The sequence below is a fragment of the Trichomycterus rosablanca genome, chromosome 13 (genome assembly GCF_030014385.1).
Source record: "Trichomycterus rosablanca isolate fTriRos1 chromosome 13, fTriRos1.hap1, whole genome shotgun sequence".
Taxonomy (NCBI): Eukaryota; Metazoa; Chordata; class Actinopteri; order Siluriformes; family Trichomycteridae; genus Trichomycterus; species Trichomycterus rosablanca.
Genome location: NC_086000.1, coordinates 16,294,134 through 16,314,058, shown reverse-complemented (window position 1 = coordinate 16,314,058; position 19,925 = coordinate 16,294,134). Strand labels below are relative to the sequence as shown.

The following is a 19,925-nucleotide window of genomic DNA, read 5'->3' as shown; positions in this document are numbered from 1 at the left end:
ATGCATGCTTATGAAATGATTTGCTACAAATTACACAATCTGCTGGGTCAAAAATACACAGATTAGTCATAACATCGAACCACTGATGGGTGAAGTAAATAACTTTGATTATCTCGTTACAATGGCACCAAGTGAACAGTCAGTTCTTTAACCTGAAAATGTTAAAAGCATGTAAGATGAGTGAGCATACAATTCTTAATGACTGATAAAGGGCAAAATTGAATCAGAGCATCTTCAAAATGGCATATCTTGTGGGGTGTTCCCATCATGCAGTGATTAGGAAGCCCAACCTGTGTATTGGCAACAGGGTCATGGGCACCCAAGGATCAATGATGTGTGTGGGAGTTGAAAGCTAGCCTGTCCGGTCCGATCCCATAGCACCAACGACAAGCATGTAAAAATCAGAACTGGACCATGGAGCAATGAAAGAGGATGGCCTGGTCTGATCAATCACATTTTTACATCATATGGTTGTGTCGCTGGGTGTGTGTGTTGAAGGATCTGGCTAATGCCTTAGTGCCAGATACTACAAGACACCTTCAGAGGTCATGTAGAGTCCATGCCTCAACAGGTAGGAGCTATTTTCATGGCAGAAGGGGGATTACACGCATTATTAGGCAAGTGGTGCTAATATAGTAACATTTAGAAACTAATTATAGGCATGGTCAGTTGTAATCCATAATTACTAGAACCAGGTTCGCCAAGCTGCTGAGACACTCGCAAATGAGCTTTACACTGTAATTGTTCTAAAGGCTGCTTTGCGAGATAAAGCCCCCAAACTGCTTTATTTGGCAACAATGTCATAAAAACTTAAAGCCAACACTGTGTGATTTAAAACTTAACACTACCTACTAAGCATGGTGGTGGCCAGTAGTCTACTGTAAATACGTTTTGCTGCCATGCAGAAAGTGGACGAAATAATGCAAAAGATTAACTGAAAATTAAGAATGCAAAATTTGCCAAACTCTTTGAATTGGTAACTGACAAGCTTTTTGCAGCCCATCAAAGTATAAAATCCATCACTGAATTTCATATCAACAGATCTTTATACTTTATTTAATAAAAAAAAAATAGTGAATGTGGTAGCAATGCAAAACAGTTAAATAGACATAAACATCGTATGCAGAACCAGTTCAGCATTCAGAAGGTACATTTGTCTGTAAGAAACAGTTATTTACATAGGCTAACATGCTAATCATGATTAGGGTGCATTCGATAGCTCTTTCTGACATTATTATTGTAGTTATAATAAGATAAGCAGCTTTCTACCTTTATACTGGAACATGAAGCAAAATGTCAACATCATTTTTGTAAAAGAAAGAAGTTACACTGATTCATTTATTAGATCCACATGTACAAAATTTTAAATGCATTTAGACACAAAACAGCTTCCATTGTGATTTTAATGTGTAATACTTCTGTCATTCATTATTTTAATAATATAAACTTAAAATGGTTTTTTTTTTTTTGCATCAGCAGTGCTTTCTCTAAATATGTTTGTGCACAGAGCTGGCTCATGCACACTGAGGTGGGTGAGTCTTAAATAAACCATCAGCTGTTAGAAATAGGGTTAATCCTTAAACAGGTTAATCCTACACATACCTTCTTAAAATTCTTACATTTCAAATGCAATTGAGGTTTCACACACACACACACACACACACACACACACACACACACACACACACACACACACACACACACACACACACACACACACACACACACACACACACACACACACACACACACACACACACACACACACACACACACACACACACACACACACACACACACACACACACACACACACACACACACACACACACACATCAAAACTGTTCGCTTTGGATTTCCCAGAGAGCTGCGGTCAGAAAAAAACAGTCAAGAAGAGCCAGTAGTTTACAGCCACCAAGCTAATAAACTTATATTTTTTTTTGTCTGCAAAAAATGAGGTTTTCAGTATCTTAAATTGTGTAATTATGTTTCCAACATGAAAATATTAGACATGTACTTTACATCTAAAACTGCATCCATTTTTTATGTTGCCAAGTTTTTTCCCCTTAATTTCAAGTGCTGGGACAAAAAGGAAGGAAAGAAAATGAGAACAGACAAAGGTAACACTATCATGTAAATGTAACACTAACATAATAACACCTACTCGAGAGCTGCACATCATACATCACTTCTGTCTTGTAATCAAAATTATTAAAATAGTAATAACAAACTTGCACTTGTTTTTATTATCATACTTTTGTAGTGATTATATCTAGGCTACCTAGAGGTTATCATGGGACCCGTGATGCCTAAAAACAAAAACTGTGAGAAAAAAGAATCAAATGCTTCATATATTTAGTAGAAAAGATGTATTTACAAAAATGAAAAAAGAATTACTTCAATACAAGACAGTAAATGTATGACAATAAGCAATCTACAAGGTAGACAGACAAAAAGACGTCAAAATGTCATAATGGAAATTCTCTCACATCTCTAGACTGGAACTCATTCGCTCTCTTAAGCAAGGCCGTTTTAACTGCGCTGATCTTCCCATCCAACTCAGACAAGCTGTAGCTCTGCAAAAAGCAGTGTTTTACTCTATATATACACATTTCAGTATGGTAACCAGTCATACCAATTCATATGTACAAAGCAAATAAGCTTACCTGAGAAACTGAAGCTTTTGGGCGCTTGTGTAAGTAACCCTAAAAGGAGAAAAAATCCAGATTAAAATGCAGAAAAATTAAAGCTACAGTACAGAAACCTCCTATTGTAGCCTATACGAAAATTCTGTTGTCTTTTCACAAGACTAAAACTCCACATCAGTCATCCCAAGAATCTAGATCAAGAGCTTGTTTAACTTAAATACACAGAAACAAATGTTTTCTCAAATTAGTAAAATCCATAAATTAATCAACATTTGCTAACACCTTATTTAAAAAAAACCTACCCTAAAAACCCCTTAATAAGCATGTCAGATATTTTATGTAGCAATTCTACAGTATTTATGAAAATGCTGTTCCAATACTTGTGTGGACATTGGAGGTATTGTGCAGTGTGTGACTGGAGAAAAAAATAGAGACGGTCACCTTTCTTATAATGAGAAGACTAAAGTATATTCATTTAAAACATTCACATAAATTGTGAATCACAGTTCATATCAACTGATGAGGGTTACAACACAGAAAACAATCAGCGCTCAACCATACTGACAATAAAGCTTTAACAAGTTCGACAAAGGCCTTTCATCAATCCTTGTGCATTTCTTTCAATTCTAAAATTATTAGCAATGCTAATAACTGTTATAAAGGCCCTTCAAATAGAGTGTTACCAAACATTTCATATCACACCAAAGCAACTGCTGTCCAACTATCACTGACAACTGACTTTCATCAGCCATAGCTGAGCCAGCCAGACTTTGCACATCTCTGATTAGCAGACAAGAGAAGAGACCATTTACATTTACTCTTGAGACCCAGTCTCCCCCTTTATCTACTCTGTACATGTCCTCTCATCAGCCACTAGCAACTTAGCTTAATTTCAATCACTTTTCGACATGACTATAAACACATTTGGGAATATAATCAAATCTGAAAACAACTGAATCAATTTACTGTTCTTGCTAAAAGGAGTAGCACAATGTAGAAAGATCAACTGTCATATTTTAAAGTGTACTCAACATACACAGACAATTTTACTAAACTACATGGAAATCAGTGAGCTCTCAGCTCAGGACTGAGCTAAGAGAAACTAGTGTGAGGAGGCGTAGAATGGTTCAAGAGCCCTTATCCAGCTAACTTTGATGGGCTACAATCTGACATGGGTAAATTGTGAAGAGAAGAAAAATATCACACATATCAGATTGTAATGGCTTTGAAGAACTCTTTGGTTGACTGTTGTGAGTGGTAAGAAGGCACACATAAGCCAAATGTCTGTGGGATGGAAACTACATGATAAAAATAGAGTAACATGCAGCAACAAAAGTGTACTACTGGCATCTGAATGGCATTTTGTTCATTTTTCATTTTTAGGAAGTGCTTGCTTGTGCACTGTAAGTTTATACCAAGCAGGTCACACAAGATGTATAAAAGAAACAATCATGGATTTTTTCATGATACTTAACACATTTCTTATGAATCAGTGCTTCAGAAATTACTTCAACATCTGCACATAAAGTTCAATTGCTTCAAACAAACTGGATTAAAACCTACATTATTCTAGAGAGCTATGCTTAACTTAGGAATTCAATATGTATTTATCGTTTTGCCCCTTCAACATAAAACCACATCTTCTCTACTTTTCTAGCACTTACTGTGGAGTGGAAGTACTCTGGGGATAGACCCTCAAGTTCCAGAATTCGATCCTCTACCTTCTTTAGTCGCTGGTAAACACTTTGAGGCACAGGACCCGCTACAAGACACCAGATATGCAGAAAAAATTCATTTCAAAGTTCTCTGAATTACCAGGATCTCTACTGCTTTATAACACTAAAGCATGTTTCTGTTTACGTTTCCTTTTTAGGTTCACTTAAAAGACAAGAAGCTCTTAAGTGCTCATCCATGACTATATGTTCTTAAAAGAAAATTCAGCCAGTCACTTCATGGCCATTAATTAATATGAAAAGGATTAAAAAATACACAAAAAAACCACAAGTTTGTCATTTTAAATATAACCGATGTGTATAGTATTTCAGTTGTATTAGTACATTTTAGTTCAAAACAACTAAAGCTGTAAAAATGACCTAAAGGAAAAAGGGGGCTGATTAGAGAGTGAAGCATTTCTCCAAAGACCACAGCTGAAATTTGCAGAAGATGGTAGTAAATGGAGTCACCAAATCTCCAAATTTACAAATGACTACATCCAACTATCTATTTGAAAGGCTTTCATTAAACCACAAAACAAGTGCCTAGATCATAACTTGAAAACCAAGTTTTGTGGTCAGTTGATTGAACAAAAATGCAAAAAACACATAAGAAAAAAACAGTTACAAAAAACAACAGAATCCCCACTACAGTACGGTGAAGGATTGATGCTGTTTTTCTATAGGCTCTGGAAACCTTTTTAGGATACCTGAAATTAATGACACAATTTTTTGAATTAAAGGCTAGCTATGCAAAGAATCTAAAACTAGGATGTGGTTAAATCCTTTAGCAGTTAAATGTTCCAAAACATACATCCAAATACACACTAAATGTTTTTTTAATTAAATTATTGCTGCCCTTTTGTCAGTCATCTGTCCTTAATCCTATTAAAGCCTGTGTGGTGAGCTAAAGATAGTTTACAAAAAGGACCTGAGGGCCTGGTCCTTTTTTGTGAAAGATTCTAGATTAAGGAGTGCTCTCAGATTGCTTGCTCTGGATTCTTTAATCTCATTAAGCATTACTGCCGATAACTCAGCGCTTTTACATCAGCAAAAGAAGGCTGCACAAAGTACTGAAGTAATGAAGTTTATTTAAAGGTAATTTTTTTACTCTGATTTTCAGGTAAGTTTAAGATTGAGCTTCTATTTTTCATTTAAGAAATTACCCAAATTTACCAAAAATGCCAATCATTTTGGAGCTACCTGCATTTGGTAGCTTTATTTTATCATGAACACTGAACTGCACTTTTTTAATATGCAACCTCTCTGACCTTTTGTTAGCTTCAGATGAGCCTCTATGTTGTGTAGTCTCTCCTCAATGGCAGGGTTTCCACAGTCTCTGCTGTAGATTTGCTGCTGATCTCCTTGTTCAGAGTGCCCAGCTCGGGTTTGAGGCCCATATGTATTCACTACACGGGTCACTGTATTATCAAGTTAAGAAAAGATTTACATTTAGTTCATTTTTACTCAATGTCAATACAGCAATGCATTTCTCTAAAATAGAAAAAGTACCACAACAACTATAGATGTGTCTGACCTTTGACATGACTCTTGAAACCTGGATAAGGTGTGAAGACGGCATCGGTTCTAGCACAACTGTTTTCTGTTAAGAATAAATGAATAATTGGCATTATTAATAAGTGGTAGTTGCAATAAACAAGTTAGGATGCACTTCTATGTTTTCCTGTCAATACAAATATCTACAACAAAATGAGTTTAAAGTTTTATTCTACATGTTCAGTTAAACCATTTAAATAATCAATGTTTGTTTGTTTGTTTATTAGGACTTTAACATCATGTTTTACACTTTGGTTACATTCATGAAAGAAACGGTAGTTACTCATCACACAAGATTCAAAGTTCACAAGGTTGTATTGAACACAGTCGTAGACAATTTAGTGTCTCCAATTCACCTCACTTGCATGTCTTTGGATTGTGGGAGGAAACTGGAGCACTTGGAGGAAACGTGGACATGGGGAGAACATGCAAACTCCACACAGCAAGGACCCGGACTGCCCCATCTGGGGATCGAACCCAGGACCTTCTTGCTGTGAGGTGACAGTGCTACGCACTTAGCCACCCCAATTTTATGTAGATAATATAAACACAGTTGGCTGACAACTAGCAAACTAATAGCTGATTAATTTGCCTGCATTGGCCACAGATATAAACAGGTATGAGAGTTTCAGTGATTTTTAAAAGCATTAATATAAAGTATATTTACTTTACCTACTGTTTACTTTATTAATGAGTATAAAACTCATATTCATGTTTGTACGTCCCAGTGCAACTTTATTTCAAAAATGCTAAATGAATTCAGTGGGCCCTAATTACATAAAAGACTGCATATTGCAACAACTAGACCCAATGTTGACTGCCACCTGACTGTTCTAAGAGTCCACTTCAAATCTGGGCTACAAAAAACAGTTCAATTTGGAGGCTGCAGTCTTTCAGTCAGTTATGAAAGTAAAAGTGCAAACAGTTTGCCAGCAAACAATAATATTTCCTTGAACACCCCCCTCAGTAATAGTTTTTTTTAATCTGTTGCCCTCTCATCCTCACCCTGATTGCAGTTGATCACGTTGCAAAACTCCCGCACATTGTTTTCATTGATCTCCAGCTGTTTACGCTCTATAAATGCAGATATCCTTCGTTCAATCTGAGGTAGAGAAAAAGAGAGAAGAGTTTGAGAGAGACGGATGTAAATTAGTCTCGAATTGATGAGCTATTGAAAGAAATCAATCCACAGTAGCCTTTTTGTTGTTCAGCAATAATGAGGACCGGAATACTGAGGGGTAGGGGGCTACATGAACGATTGAGTGCAGTGGACACAATTATGCCAAATATCAAAACATTTTACACTCACATCTATTTCAAACATCAGAGATTGCTCTGGCCATTTGTTGTAGTGACTGTACATAAAACAATATAAAAATAAAGGCTCCCTTGTCTTGCACCCACATGCAATTTCCACAGAGTAATGAGTATCCACTTCATAATGCAGCAAGGGCCTGGACCTCTCATAGGACTCTCCAACAGGGTGCCTATTCATTTCTCACTGAGGGAGAGCAAGCACTAAGAGAACCCTCCATTCACACTGCTGCCTTCCATCAAGCTGCCTCCCAGAGCCACAGCAAGAATCAGTATAATTCACTAAGCACATGGAAGACCACCTAGGGTTGATTAGATTTAGACAAACAACAGGTAATATTCAACAGATAGGCCCTAACTGCTTTTGAAAACCTAATCTAATAGGTGCATTTTAAAAAAGCATCCAGAGAAAAGCTTTAGAACATCAGGTAAATCTGGACTATACATCCGAAAGCTTACATCACATCTAACATATTTTTATTGTGGTAGCATAATGCATTATGGTATAGCTTTATATGGTATAGGTTTACGTAAAGATCTGATATGCCATTTAATTACAAACTCAAAGATTATTTAAAAAGAATCTCAGTTTCACTATAGAACTACAACAAATATCACAGACACTACAACTATTAAGTGCTGGTTGTGTTCAAAACTAAAATCCTGGCCACAAATATATTTGTTGCATTTGGCACACAGGTGTGCAAACAAAACCAGAACCAGACAGCCACTGTAAAACATAATACTGAAAAGCTGCTTTTAGGCTGTTTTGTAGCTGATTCTGCAGAAGCTCCTATAAGAACAGAGGAAGAGATATAGAGTTCTTCCTACCATTTTGCCTTAAGAAAATATTCATTGTGAGGTGATAACAAATACAGTATTACCATGCAAAAATACATACTACATATGCTAATCATTTCGCTCTTTTTGTGTAAATAATTTCCACTTCTTCAAAAATTGTAAAGGTGGCTGGATAAAAGAATGGAAAAGAACCCAAGTGCAAATGTTTAATTAAGGTATAACAATATTGTGGCTAAAAAGACCAACAAAAAATGTGGATAATACCAAATTAAAGGGGTGGCAAAATTAATAGAAACAAATGTAACTAATAAAAAACATCTGCAGCCCACAACAGAGAAAGTGGACAAAACACGGATAGCTCAGAACTAAGATCTGGATGTCACAATATGACAGGCTGCTCTGACCGCCTGCGACAAGCCAGCTCTCGGAAAAAGGAAAAATAGGGAACCCTCAGAACAAAACCCCTACCCCACTAACTGGCACTCCTCACACATTACATGGATTATTGATTACATACTCAAAAGCACAATACATAATGTAATGAATGCAGTTTCCAGAACAATTGTACAGAATTATTGAAACTTTAATCAACGATGGGATTTAAAAAAAACTTATATAATAACTGGATGATGATTAATCAGTCTCGATGAACAGTCTATTGATGTGTGTTACACCCATTAAAATTGTTGTTCTTCTAGTGCATTAGCTATCATTATTAGCTATCACTATTAGATATCAGGAAAAAATGTGCTATGTATTAAAGCAGTAGTAAATATAATAAATTAAAATAAAATTTATCTTTAATATTTTATTTCATTATAGTCTTATACTGTATATTGGACAACATTTAGAGTTTTACCTCAGCTTTGCCAGCCTTGATCTGAACACTGCTATCATCAACCTGGGCCTTTAGAACGCCAGAGTTTTTATGTGATGCAGCAGGAAGGCATACTGTGTCAACCACTATTTCTTCTTCAGATGTTGCCGTCAAGTCCTTGTTGGATTTCTCTGGTAATTCACTATTGGTTGGGGTAGACTCGCTGTCCGCATCCACTATTAGCTTTAAATTTGCTGATACTGACTGAAAAAGGCACACACAAAAAACACAGACAAACATAATTTCCTGGTTTTATTTTTTCCCCATATGTGTGTTACTACATGGTTTTAAATCTTTATGCAAAATGTAATAAGAGAAAGACAATTTAATGAAGAATACATTTAAATAATTTTTTAAATAATAACAACATCTATACTGCCCTATACTGCTTATGTACTTTACTTGTTGCCCCACCTTTAGCAGCACCAAATCCAACCAAACACTTATGTTAATGAATTAAGTAGCAAATTGTCTTTACTTTTCTTTAGCAATACTGAACAGCATTCAAGTATAAAATGTCTGTTTAAGGTCCTGTCACTGCATGTTGGTCGAATTTAAGTCAGGACTTCAATAAGGTTCCTACAAAACCTTCATTTTGTTTCATTAGTCAATTAGAGACAGACTTGCTCTTGTGCTTTAGATTCTAGCCTTTGTAACCTTAATTGTTGCATTATACAACAATTAAAGCAGAATTTATGATTCCATCAATTGTAGCAAGTTGCCCAGGTCCACCATTACCCTACCACTACCATGTTGTTAAATGTTACACAAATATGTAAATAACATGTTTTCCAAAAAGTTCTACTTAGGACTTATCTGTTTACAAAACACCATCCCAAAAAGGTCATCTTTATTATACTCTTGGTTACCAGAGGCTAGGTTCATCTGGGTTCTTTTGTGACCACTTGTGCAATCTCAGAGAAATTTTGGTGAGCTGGCCACTTCTGGGAACATTTCCCGTGTTTTAGGTTTTCTTTATTTAAAGACAATCAATCTCAGTGTGGTCTGCTGTAACTCTTCCCAGAATAATATATTTTAATAATTTACTCTCTATTTTATTTTAAAACAACTTTAGACTGCTTCACATTGGTGTTCAAAGTTTTGTTTGAATGACACTGCCATTAATCAAGTGAAGATGTGTATAATATCTTTAAAAGCAATTAGAAATTAAATATGTTATTATTTACCCTATAACACATAGAAGTTGCAGTAGTACAGGTTTTTAGACCATTTGTGTTGGGGTGCAAGTTAGTCAGGATGTAGATAGCAGCACAATAGCAGAAAATTTAAGTCAATAATCCAATCCTCACACTATTCTCATATGACTTAATTTAGATTAAAAATGTGTTTTTACCTGTAACTTGACCATGTACTGTTGTAAACAGTCGTATACATGTGATGGTTTTAGGTCAGTGAAGTTGAGAGCACTGACATTGACGAAGATGCTTAACACTTCATTCTTCATTTTTAGCTGCAAAAAAACAAGCAGTTTTAAATATTTTATGCACATACAGGGAGTAGATAAAAACAAAACCACATGAAACAAACCTGATATTAAAATGACCAAATCAAAGTCAAGAACACAGCTGCATAGGTAAGTTCTGTTAGGTGGTCATTTAACAGAATGTATTGAGCTGTAAATGCTCTAAACATTACCACTGTCTGAAATTTCAACACAACATATAGCAACTAACACAGATATAAGGTACCCAAAAAGCAGGTATTCAAGTGACGGAAAAAACATGCTTCAGATGTAATGATAAATAACTGACACATAGTACCATCAAAGAGCTAGTCACAGCTTACTCCTAAAGAAGACACTCAGCTTCTAAATGCTCCAAAAGCCTAAATATACAAAACTTAGCTTAAGCTAGGTTAAAATACCAAGCTCTGTTGATATATTCGCTTACCAAGCAATCACAGATAGATATAATCAGTACCATGAGAGTGCATAATACATCTTAACAAATTTCTATTTAGTCAAAGCAACCAAGGCATTGTTTTCTCCACCAACTATCCATGTTGGCCAAAACGGTCCACGTGTGAAGGCACCAGACTGTTTCCAACAGACAGTAGAATATACCTACATAAACACGTAAAACACTAAAGCACATGCTAGACCAAAGTATTCTTGCAGCATTGTGCCCATGCATCAACCACACAGTAAAAGTAACAAGGTTAAACTCCTCTCTGTAGAGAGCCTAAACTGGCCAGTGAGCTAGCATGATAGACAGTGTATCATGATAGGCACCCTTTGAGTGTACACCGATCAGCCATAACATTAAAACCACCTCCAAGTTTCTACATTTACTGTCCATTTTATCAGGTCCACTTACCATATAGGAGCACTTTGAAGTTCTACAATTACTGACTGTAGTCCATCTGTTTCTCGACATACCTTTTTAGACTGCTTTCACCCTGTTCTTCAATAGTCAGGACCCCCACATGACCACCACAGAGCAGGTATTATTTAGGTGGTGGATCATTCTCAGCACTGCAGTGACAATGACATGGTGGTGGTGTGTTGTGCTGGGATGAGTGGATCAGACACAGCAGCGCTGCTGGAGTTTTTAAATACCGTGTCCACTCACTGTCCACTCTATTAGACACTCCTACCTAGTAGGTCCACCTTGTAGATGTAAAGTCAGAGACGATCACTCATCTGTTGCTGCTGTTTGAGTTGGTCATCTTCTAGACCTTCATCAGGTGTCACAGGACGCTTCCCACGGGGCACTGTTGGCTGGACATTTTTGGTTGGTGGACTATTCTCAGTCCAGCAGTGACAGTGAGGTGTTTAAAAACTCCATCAACATTGCTGTGTGTCTTATCCACTCATACCAGGAGAACAACCAATAACACACCACCACCATGTCAGTGTCACTGCAGTGCTGAGAATGATCCACCACCCAAATAATACCTGCTCTGTGGTGGTCCTGACATTGAAGAACAGCATGAAAGGGGCTAACAAAGCATGCAGAAAAACAGATGAACTACCGTCAGTAATTGTAGAACTACAAAGTGCTTCTAGAAACAAGGAGGTGGTTTTAATGTTATGGGTGATCGATGTATATTTGAGCAAAGCCTGAAAAGCCTGGAGACCTAAAATGTCTACTGACAATTGTTAAGTATGAGGGTTCCGTACTTACTTATAATTTGTGCAGCATGGTCACATAGCAGCCATCAAATATAAAACAACTTAACAGGACCAAATGCACCCTACTTTTTCATGGTGATGTTCTTACATTTCAAGCTGATTATCATCACTGTACATTTAGTGGTTTTATGACCAAAGTTTTAGTGACCTCCATAGTTTGCAGAAGATCATCGAACCTTTATGAAAGAGCACAGACAACAAACCCATTGCTATCTCGTTCAATTTAATACAAAACCCTTAAGATTTTCTTTTTAAGGTATGTTTAAACATTACACCACAAACCACAGAGTGTAAGCGAGCATTTCAAGAAGGACTAAAGCTCCTGAAGCACATAGTGGTTTCTTGTTAGTTGCTTAATGTATATGGGTATATATGTATATATATACAGTGTATCACAAAAGTGAGTACACCCCTCACATTTCTGCAGATATTTAAGTATATCTTTTCATGGGACAACACTGACAAAATGACACTTTGACACAATGAAAAGTAGTCTGTGTGCAGCTTATATAACAGTGTAAATTTATTCTTCCCTCAAAATAACTCAATATACAGCCATTAATGTCTAAACCACCGGCAACAAAAGTGAGTACACCCCTTAGTGAAAGTTCCTGAAGTGTCAATATTTTGTGTGGCCACCATTATTTCCCAGAACTGCCTTAACTCTCCTGGGCATGGAGTTTACCAGAGCTTCACAGGTTGCCACTGGAATGCTTTTCCACTCCTCCATGACGACATCACGGAGCTGGCGGATATTCGAGACTTTGCACTCCTCCACCTTCCGCTTGAGGATGCCCCAAAGATGTTCTATTGGGTTTAGGTCTGGAGACATGCTTGGCCAGTCCATCACCTTTACCCTCAGCCTCTTCAATAAAGCAGTGGTCGTCTTAGAGGTGTGTTTGGGGTCATTATCATGCTGGAACACTGCCCTGCGACCCAGTTTCCGGAGGGAGGGGATCATGCTCTGCTTCAGTATTTCACAGTACATATTGGAGTTCATGTGTCCCTCAATGAAATGTAACTCCCCAACACCTGCTGCACTCATGCAGCCCCAGACCATGGCATTCCCACCACCATGCTTGACTGTAGGCATGACACACTTATCTTTGTACTCCTCACCTGATTGCCACCACACATGCTTGAGACCATCTGAACCAAACAAATTAATCTTGGTCTCATCAGACCATAGGACATGGTTTCAGTAATCCATGTCCTTTGTTGACATGTCTTCAGCAAACTGTTTGCGGGCTTTCTTGTGTAGAGACTTCAGAAGAGGCTTCCTTCTGGGGTGACAGCCATGCAGACCAATTTGATGTAGTGTGCGGCGTATGGTCTGAGCACTGACAGGCTGACCCCCCACCTTTTCAATCTCTGCAGCAATACTGACAGCACTCCTGCGCCTATCTTTCAAAGACAGCAGTTGGATGTGACGCTGAGCACGTGCACTCAGCTTCTTTGGACGACCAACGCGAGGTCTGTTCTGAGTGGACCCTGCTCTTTTAAAACGCTGGATGATCTTGGCAACTGTGCTGCAGCTCAGTTTCAGGGTGTTGGCAATCTTCTTGTAGCCTTGGCAATCTTCTTGTAGCGCAACAATTCGTCTTTTAAGATCCTCAGAGAGTTCTTTGCCATGAGGTGCCATGTTGGAACTTTCAGTGACCAGTATGAGAGAGTGTGAGAGCTGTACTACTAAATTGAACACACCTGCTCCCTATGCACACCTGAGACCTAGTAACACTAACAAATCACATGACATTTTGGAGGGAAAATGACAAGCAGTGCTCAATTTGGACATTTAGGGGTGTAGTCTCTTAGGGGTGTACTCACTTTTGTTGCTGGTGGTTTAGACATTAATGGCTGTATATTGAGTTATTTTGAGGGAAGAATAAATGTACACTGTTATATAAGCTGCACACAGACTACTTTTCATTGTGTCAAAGTGTCATTTTGTCAGTGTTGTCCCATGAAAAGATATAATTAAATATCTGCAGAAATGTGAGGGGTGTACTCACTTTTGTGATACACTGTATATATATATACATATATATATATATATATATATGTGTGTGTATGTATATATATATATATATATATATATATATATATATATATATATATATATATGGCTATATTGGCCTCATTGTGCAATATTGTCACATGTCACTTTACTATTTAATAATTTAATTACTATGCAATCTTTACACTAAAACTATACCTCATGCATCATTACAGTTACCAGTTATTCATTTTATGTAAATTACAAAAAAAAAATTAGTTCTAGTTTTTCTGTTTGCTTTTGTTTTGTACTGTTAATTATTTGTTGTATTATGCTACTGGGGCTTTAATTTCCTTCGGGATCAATAAAGTATCTATCTATCTATCTATCTATCTATCTATCTATCTATCTATCTAATACATATATATTTTGTTTTTTTCTACTCTATTCAGACACATAACTCACATTTATTGCAGCACGTGTTTGTCTGAATCGACAGTTTCTAAAGCAGCTGAGAAATGTCAGTTATTTGTTTTGCTACATGTCAATAAACACATTTATATGTTTAATACAGTTTGTCAGTTTTTGTGAGGTTTGCAGTAAAGGAACCCACATAACGTTTCTCCTCACGTTTAGCTCTAGCGTCTTATATCTTACATCATATCACACAGTGGCTAAAATTAGAAAACGTTTAAACCAACCTCAGAACCAAAATCTGCAATCGACTCGAGTAGAAAGGAGAAACACTCTTTAAAAGAATGTTTTATTCCCTCATTAGGACACATTTCTACGCTTCCACTACAATGTTTATTTTCCTTGCGGGACTCCTGACTCGCTCCATTCGCCTCCATTGCACTTCCGTATTACTGGGCGCTACTGATTGGTGGACAAAATGTGCTCTTTGACGACGTCACAAAGACAAACCCGCTGTCGTGCAAAGAAGCCCCTGCTAGCCGGTTTTCCAACTCTAAGTGATGAGCAACAAACTTAGCCTTTAAGCTACCGATTTTTGCTTTTAATGCTCTTTGCGAAGTAAAGCACTCACGTTTTAATGGTTAATTAATTGCAGAAAATAAAGTAGTTCCTGATTGCTTCGGAGTCATAGCCAAAAAGAGTCAAAAAACATAAAGGCTTATGTACCCACACGTCAGAAAAGTCCTTTATCGTTATTCTACACACAAATGGGGCGGTACGGTGGCTAGGTGGGTAGCACTGTTGCCTCACAGTAAGAAGGTCCTGGGTTTGCATGTTCTCCCCTTGTCTGTGTGGGTTTATTCCGGGTGCTCCGGTTTCCTCCCAGATTCCAAAGACATGCAAGTGAGGTGAATTGGAGATACTGAATTGTCCATGACTGTGTTCAATATAAGCTTGTGAACTGATGAATCTTGTGTAATGAGTAACTACCGTTTCTGTCATGAATGTAACCAAAGTGTAAAACATGACGTTAAAATCCTAATAAACATCTACACATAAAAGTATATACAAACTCAATAATATATTTTGTAAACAAACAGGAAATAACAGGAAAACAAAGAACACACCTACAGTTATGTACTAACTGTAGACTAAAAGAAAAGTATATAAATAATAAAAAAAATCTTATCTCCGGACCTTTTTTGCACAAAGTGGATTTGAAAGTATTCAGAAATATTTTCTGAAACCACTGTACTGTAATGACTTCCCACCATCACGTTTAATAATGCATTATATGCAGTATATTCGACATATAGGAGACAGAGTTGGGCTGCAGACTGGATACTCTATGAAGTTATTGTGTTGGAGCACATGCACATCCAAAATCCAGTATAGCATCCCTATTGATGGCACTTTTACACATATTTAAGTTACCTGTGATGTGAGCACTGATGCACTCCCATACCATGACAGAGGACGGCTTTTGCACCTTTAACTGATAAGTCTGGATGGTCATTTTAAACTTTAAACCCAGCAGGGTTTTTTTTTTTCAAAAAGAAGCTAAATTCTGACAACAGCAAGTTTTTACTTGTCTTTTGGTCCATCTGCGAGATAAGCTTGGGTCCAGAGAACTTAGTGGCGTTTCTGCATATAATTGATCTATGCATTTCTCTTTGCATATAGAGTCTTTAGGTTGCATTTTCAGCAGCAGACACTGACAACGGTTTTCTGAAGTACTCCTGAGCTTGCATGTGGTTTCTCATGCAATGCGGTCTGAGGTTTCAAGGCCATGAACAGTCAACAATAGTTTCTGCATGGGCTTGCCTTACACAGATTTTATTAAAACCGTATTCAGTTTATTCAAATATCATTAAAACAATTAAATTTACAAGTTTGTGTGCAATTCTGCATTACATTTTCTCACAAGTTTGGCACAAAGTGGTGAGCCACAATACCCAATCTTGATTTCCTCACCACTTACCAATTCACCTGCTTAGTGTAAAATGTTTCAAAATTATGTAACTTTAATATTCTGCAAAGCTTTCTCTATTTTTTGATCCAGTCGCAACTTTTTTTTTTACTGTGCTGCAGACATTACATTTGTTTATGTTTATATTTTGAAAGGCAATTAACCTAATAAGTTTCAACAATCAACTACAATCAGCCAAAACATTTAAAGTAATTTCTTTGTACTTTGCTTTTGAATTAAATACTTTTAAAACAGTTTATATCATTACTTTTGGTTTTTATTTGCATTTTGCATAACGTCCCAACTTTTATGTTAATGGTAAATCATTTTCATTTTACTAAAACAAACAAAAAGTTATTCTAAATGAAATGTTAGGCTTTGGACACAGATGAAATTTACTTTTGAATAATAATATTTACATTTAATATGATCTATACATTTATATTGCTTAATTGTTTAATTTTAAAAAACTAAATGCAAGTACTGTTTCACTTTTTATGCAATATAAAACTGTTCTGTTAAGTTTTGCAACATTTGCAAAGACTTAGCACAAGCATTTAATTAAGCAGAATTTTTTTATGAAAGTGTATAAACATTATTAATGTAACAGCCATAAAGTATGATGAAATAAAATAAATTTTATAGTAAAATTACACGTAATCCATTAAAGTATAAGTCTACTAAGGTTACTATTTTACGGGTTCACAATATAATAAACAACAGCCTGTCAAATTAAGATTTCTATTGTCATGTGATGACACTTAACTGCTAGCTAATGACTTTCCCTGTCAATCAAGAACCTTTATTAAGTGAGATGAACCTGCATTGTGTCCATCAACCTGACCTTTACAATGGGTTGATAAATTTGTCACTGACTCAATAGCACAATGTCTATTCTCTCCCTTCTAGTGATATTGTCAGATTTTGACCACTAAAACGCTTGGGATTTTTATTGGGAACACTTAAAAAAGCTTGCCCCCCATTTATATATAACTCAGACTGTCAAACAAATGTGTAGGGGCAGTGAGAATGGGAGGCTGCCCACAATGGTGTACGTTTTTGTCCTAGGAGACTGTGGGAAAATCTCCCCTTTCTATTCATACCTTTTTCTCTTGTGTAAAGACTGATAAAAAACAACAAAATCTACCAACCGCAAAACTCTTAGTTCTGAACTCTGAAATGTTGTCTGGAGGGGTTAATCATTTTACAAAGGACCTGAAGACAAACATTTTACATTCAGGATTTTTGGATCTATGTTGCTTTTTAATTCTTTTTTTTTTTTTTTTTGGGGGGGGGGGGGGGGGGGGGGGGGGGATATGTAACACTATTAGAGCAAGTACCTTTGAATGTAAACCAGCATCTGTCATGGTATGGGATGCATCAGTCCCCATACTTGCATATGTGTGATAGAACCACTGACATAAAGGCATACGTTGGGATTTTAGAGAGACACATGCTGCCATCAAGGCAATGTCTTTTCTCTAGAAGTCCATGATTATTTTTAGCAAGATGATGCCAATCCTCATTGCATACACTACAACAGTGTGGCTTTGTTGATATAGAATGTATATGCTTGACTGGCCTGTCTGCAGTCCAGATCAGTCTCCTACTGCAAATGTATGGTGCAGCATTAAGAGGAGAATCAGACAGCAATGAACACAAACTGTAGAGCAGCTGAAATCTCTGCAACAGTTAGTGTCTTCAGTTCCCAAACCAATAAAAAGTCTAATTAATAGGAAAGATAATGGAACACTGGGGTAAACACACCTCTGTCCCAATTATTTTGGAGTGTGTTGCAGGCATCAAATTCTAAATGTGTTAATATTTACAAAATACAGTCCAGCCGGTCAGTGAAAACTTGAAAATTGTTCTTGAAAATGTTCAAGAAAATTAACAACTCTTGTTTATATTTTATAACATTTTACAAAATGTTTCAACTTATCTACACAATGACTTGTGTATGTATGTATTTGTGTGTGTATGTGTGTTTACTAAATCACCATCTCTGGATATATGGCAGCCTTTTCATTCCAGTTTCTGTTGTATTTCAACGAAGGCACACCTTATTCTATTTAATGGCAATTGGATGCTGGCGTAAAGTACACATCAAGGACAGTTTGAAACAAGCTCCTAGCAGCAGGGCTGAAGTTGTGCAAAGCTTGAAAATGCCCTTCATTCATGAAAGCCAATGAAGAGCCAGGCTGAGGTTTGCTTTGGATAAAGACATCTGCTAAATGCTGAAAATTTAAATGTTTGCCTGCTTTGAATTTAGGCACAGCATCAACTTCACCCTGACAAAGGATAAGTGTCACTTCGTCCTGCAGAGACATGCTTTAGAGATGTCTGTATATTTTTGAAAAATAATTTATACAGCAGTAGGATGATGACCCAAAACACATCTCAAATCTTTGCATACAGAGAAAACCAAGCATTTAACAACATCTCAAGATGATTTTTGGAATATTGTAAATGTATGTTTTTGTTTTATTTCTATCAACTGCATTATCCTGGTCTTGGTTGTGGTGGGTTTCACTAGGAAAAACAGAGTGCAATGTCAATCCATCAAAGGGTTTTTGCCACCCAGTACCAGTACTGAAGATTCAAACCATGGATGTTCATCCATGCCAGCTTGAGTGCATGCTGTCATGACCTCACAAGGGGGCATACCAAATACAAGTCTTATGGTACAACTTTTCACTCAAATTGTTAAGCTTAACACAAAAATGTAAAATAGAAGCACTTTTACTAGTTGGCTCATACTTTTCCCCTCCAATATGATTGCCATCCCTGGTAAAGATAAATAAAAAGCTATTTGGTTAATTAGCTAGGTGTCTTGTTTGATCTCCTGAAAAATCCAAACTTTAAGTCAATTACTTCAGAAAAATACCTGCAATTGCTCTACAGTTATATATTCCAGTCAACTTAAACGTGACAAACTTATTATATAGAATTATACACCGATGATGCATAACATTATGACCTCCTTGTTTCTACACTCACTGTTCATTTTATCAGCTCCACTTTAGTTTTACAATTACTGACTGTAGTCCATCTGTTTCTCTACATACTTTTTTAGTCTGCTTTCGCCCTGTTCTTCAATGGTCAGGACCCCCACAGGACCACTACAGAGTAGGTATTATTTGGGTGGTGGATCATTCTTAGCACTGCAGTGACACTGACATGGTGGTGGTGTTAGTGTGTGTTGTGCTTGTATGAGTGGATAAGACACAGCAATGTTGATGGAGTTTTTAAACAACTCACTGTCACTGCTGGACAGAGAATAGTCCACCAACCAAAAATATCCAGCCAACAGCGCCCCATCGACAGCATCCTGTGACTACTGATGAAGGTCTAGAACAGGGGTCACCAACACGTTGCCCGCGGACCACGTGAGTCGCCCGCAGGGCATGTTCTTAGAGTTTTATATCGTATCATAACGCTGAGACAAGCGAGCTACGCATGCGCAGCTACTACACTGAGCGA

The 19,925-nt window shown here is 37.0% G+C and overlaps 1 protein-coding gene across 1 annotated transcript; it reads right to left on the bottom strand.

Moving 5' to 3' along the window:
- Positions 1 to 2,410: 2,410 nt before the first annotated feature.
- On the bottom strand, positions 2,411 to 14,910 carry mbip (MAP3K12 binding inhibitory protein 1). Its single transcript, XM_063007671.1, has 9 exons — positions 14,761 to 14,910; positions 10,264 to 10,380; positions 8,892 to 9,113; positions 6,923 to 7,019; positions 5,898 to 5,963; positions 5,632 to 5,781; positions 4,313 to 4,410; positions 2,667 to 2,705; positions 2,411 to 2,576 (listed from the first exon to the last, which is right to left on the bottom strand). The coding sequence occupies exons 1-9, from the start codon at positions 14,908 to 14,910 to the stop codon at positions 2,469 to 2,471; spliced, it is 1,047 nt and encodes a 348-aa protein (XP_062863741.1). The 3' UTR covers positions 2,411 to 2,468.
- Between the last annotated feature and the right edge of the window lie 5,015 nt (positions 14,911 to 19,925).

Bases quoted from the DNA above. Each gene is read 5' to 3' on its own strand.
- mbip (XM_063007671.1), bottom strand. From the start codon at position 14,910: ATGGAGGCGAATGGAGCGAGTCAGGAGTCCCGCAAGGAAAATAAACAT. The intron at 9,114-10,263 runs GTAAAAACACAT...TGCCTTTTTCAG, and splicing joins AGTACATGGTCAAGTTACAG to TCAGTATCAGCAAATTTAAA. The intron at 2,706-4,312 runs GTAAGTGCTAGA...TTCTCCTTTTAG, and splicing joins CAGAGTACTTCCACTCCACA to GGTTACTTACACAAGCGCCC.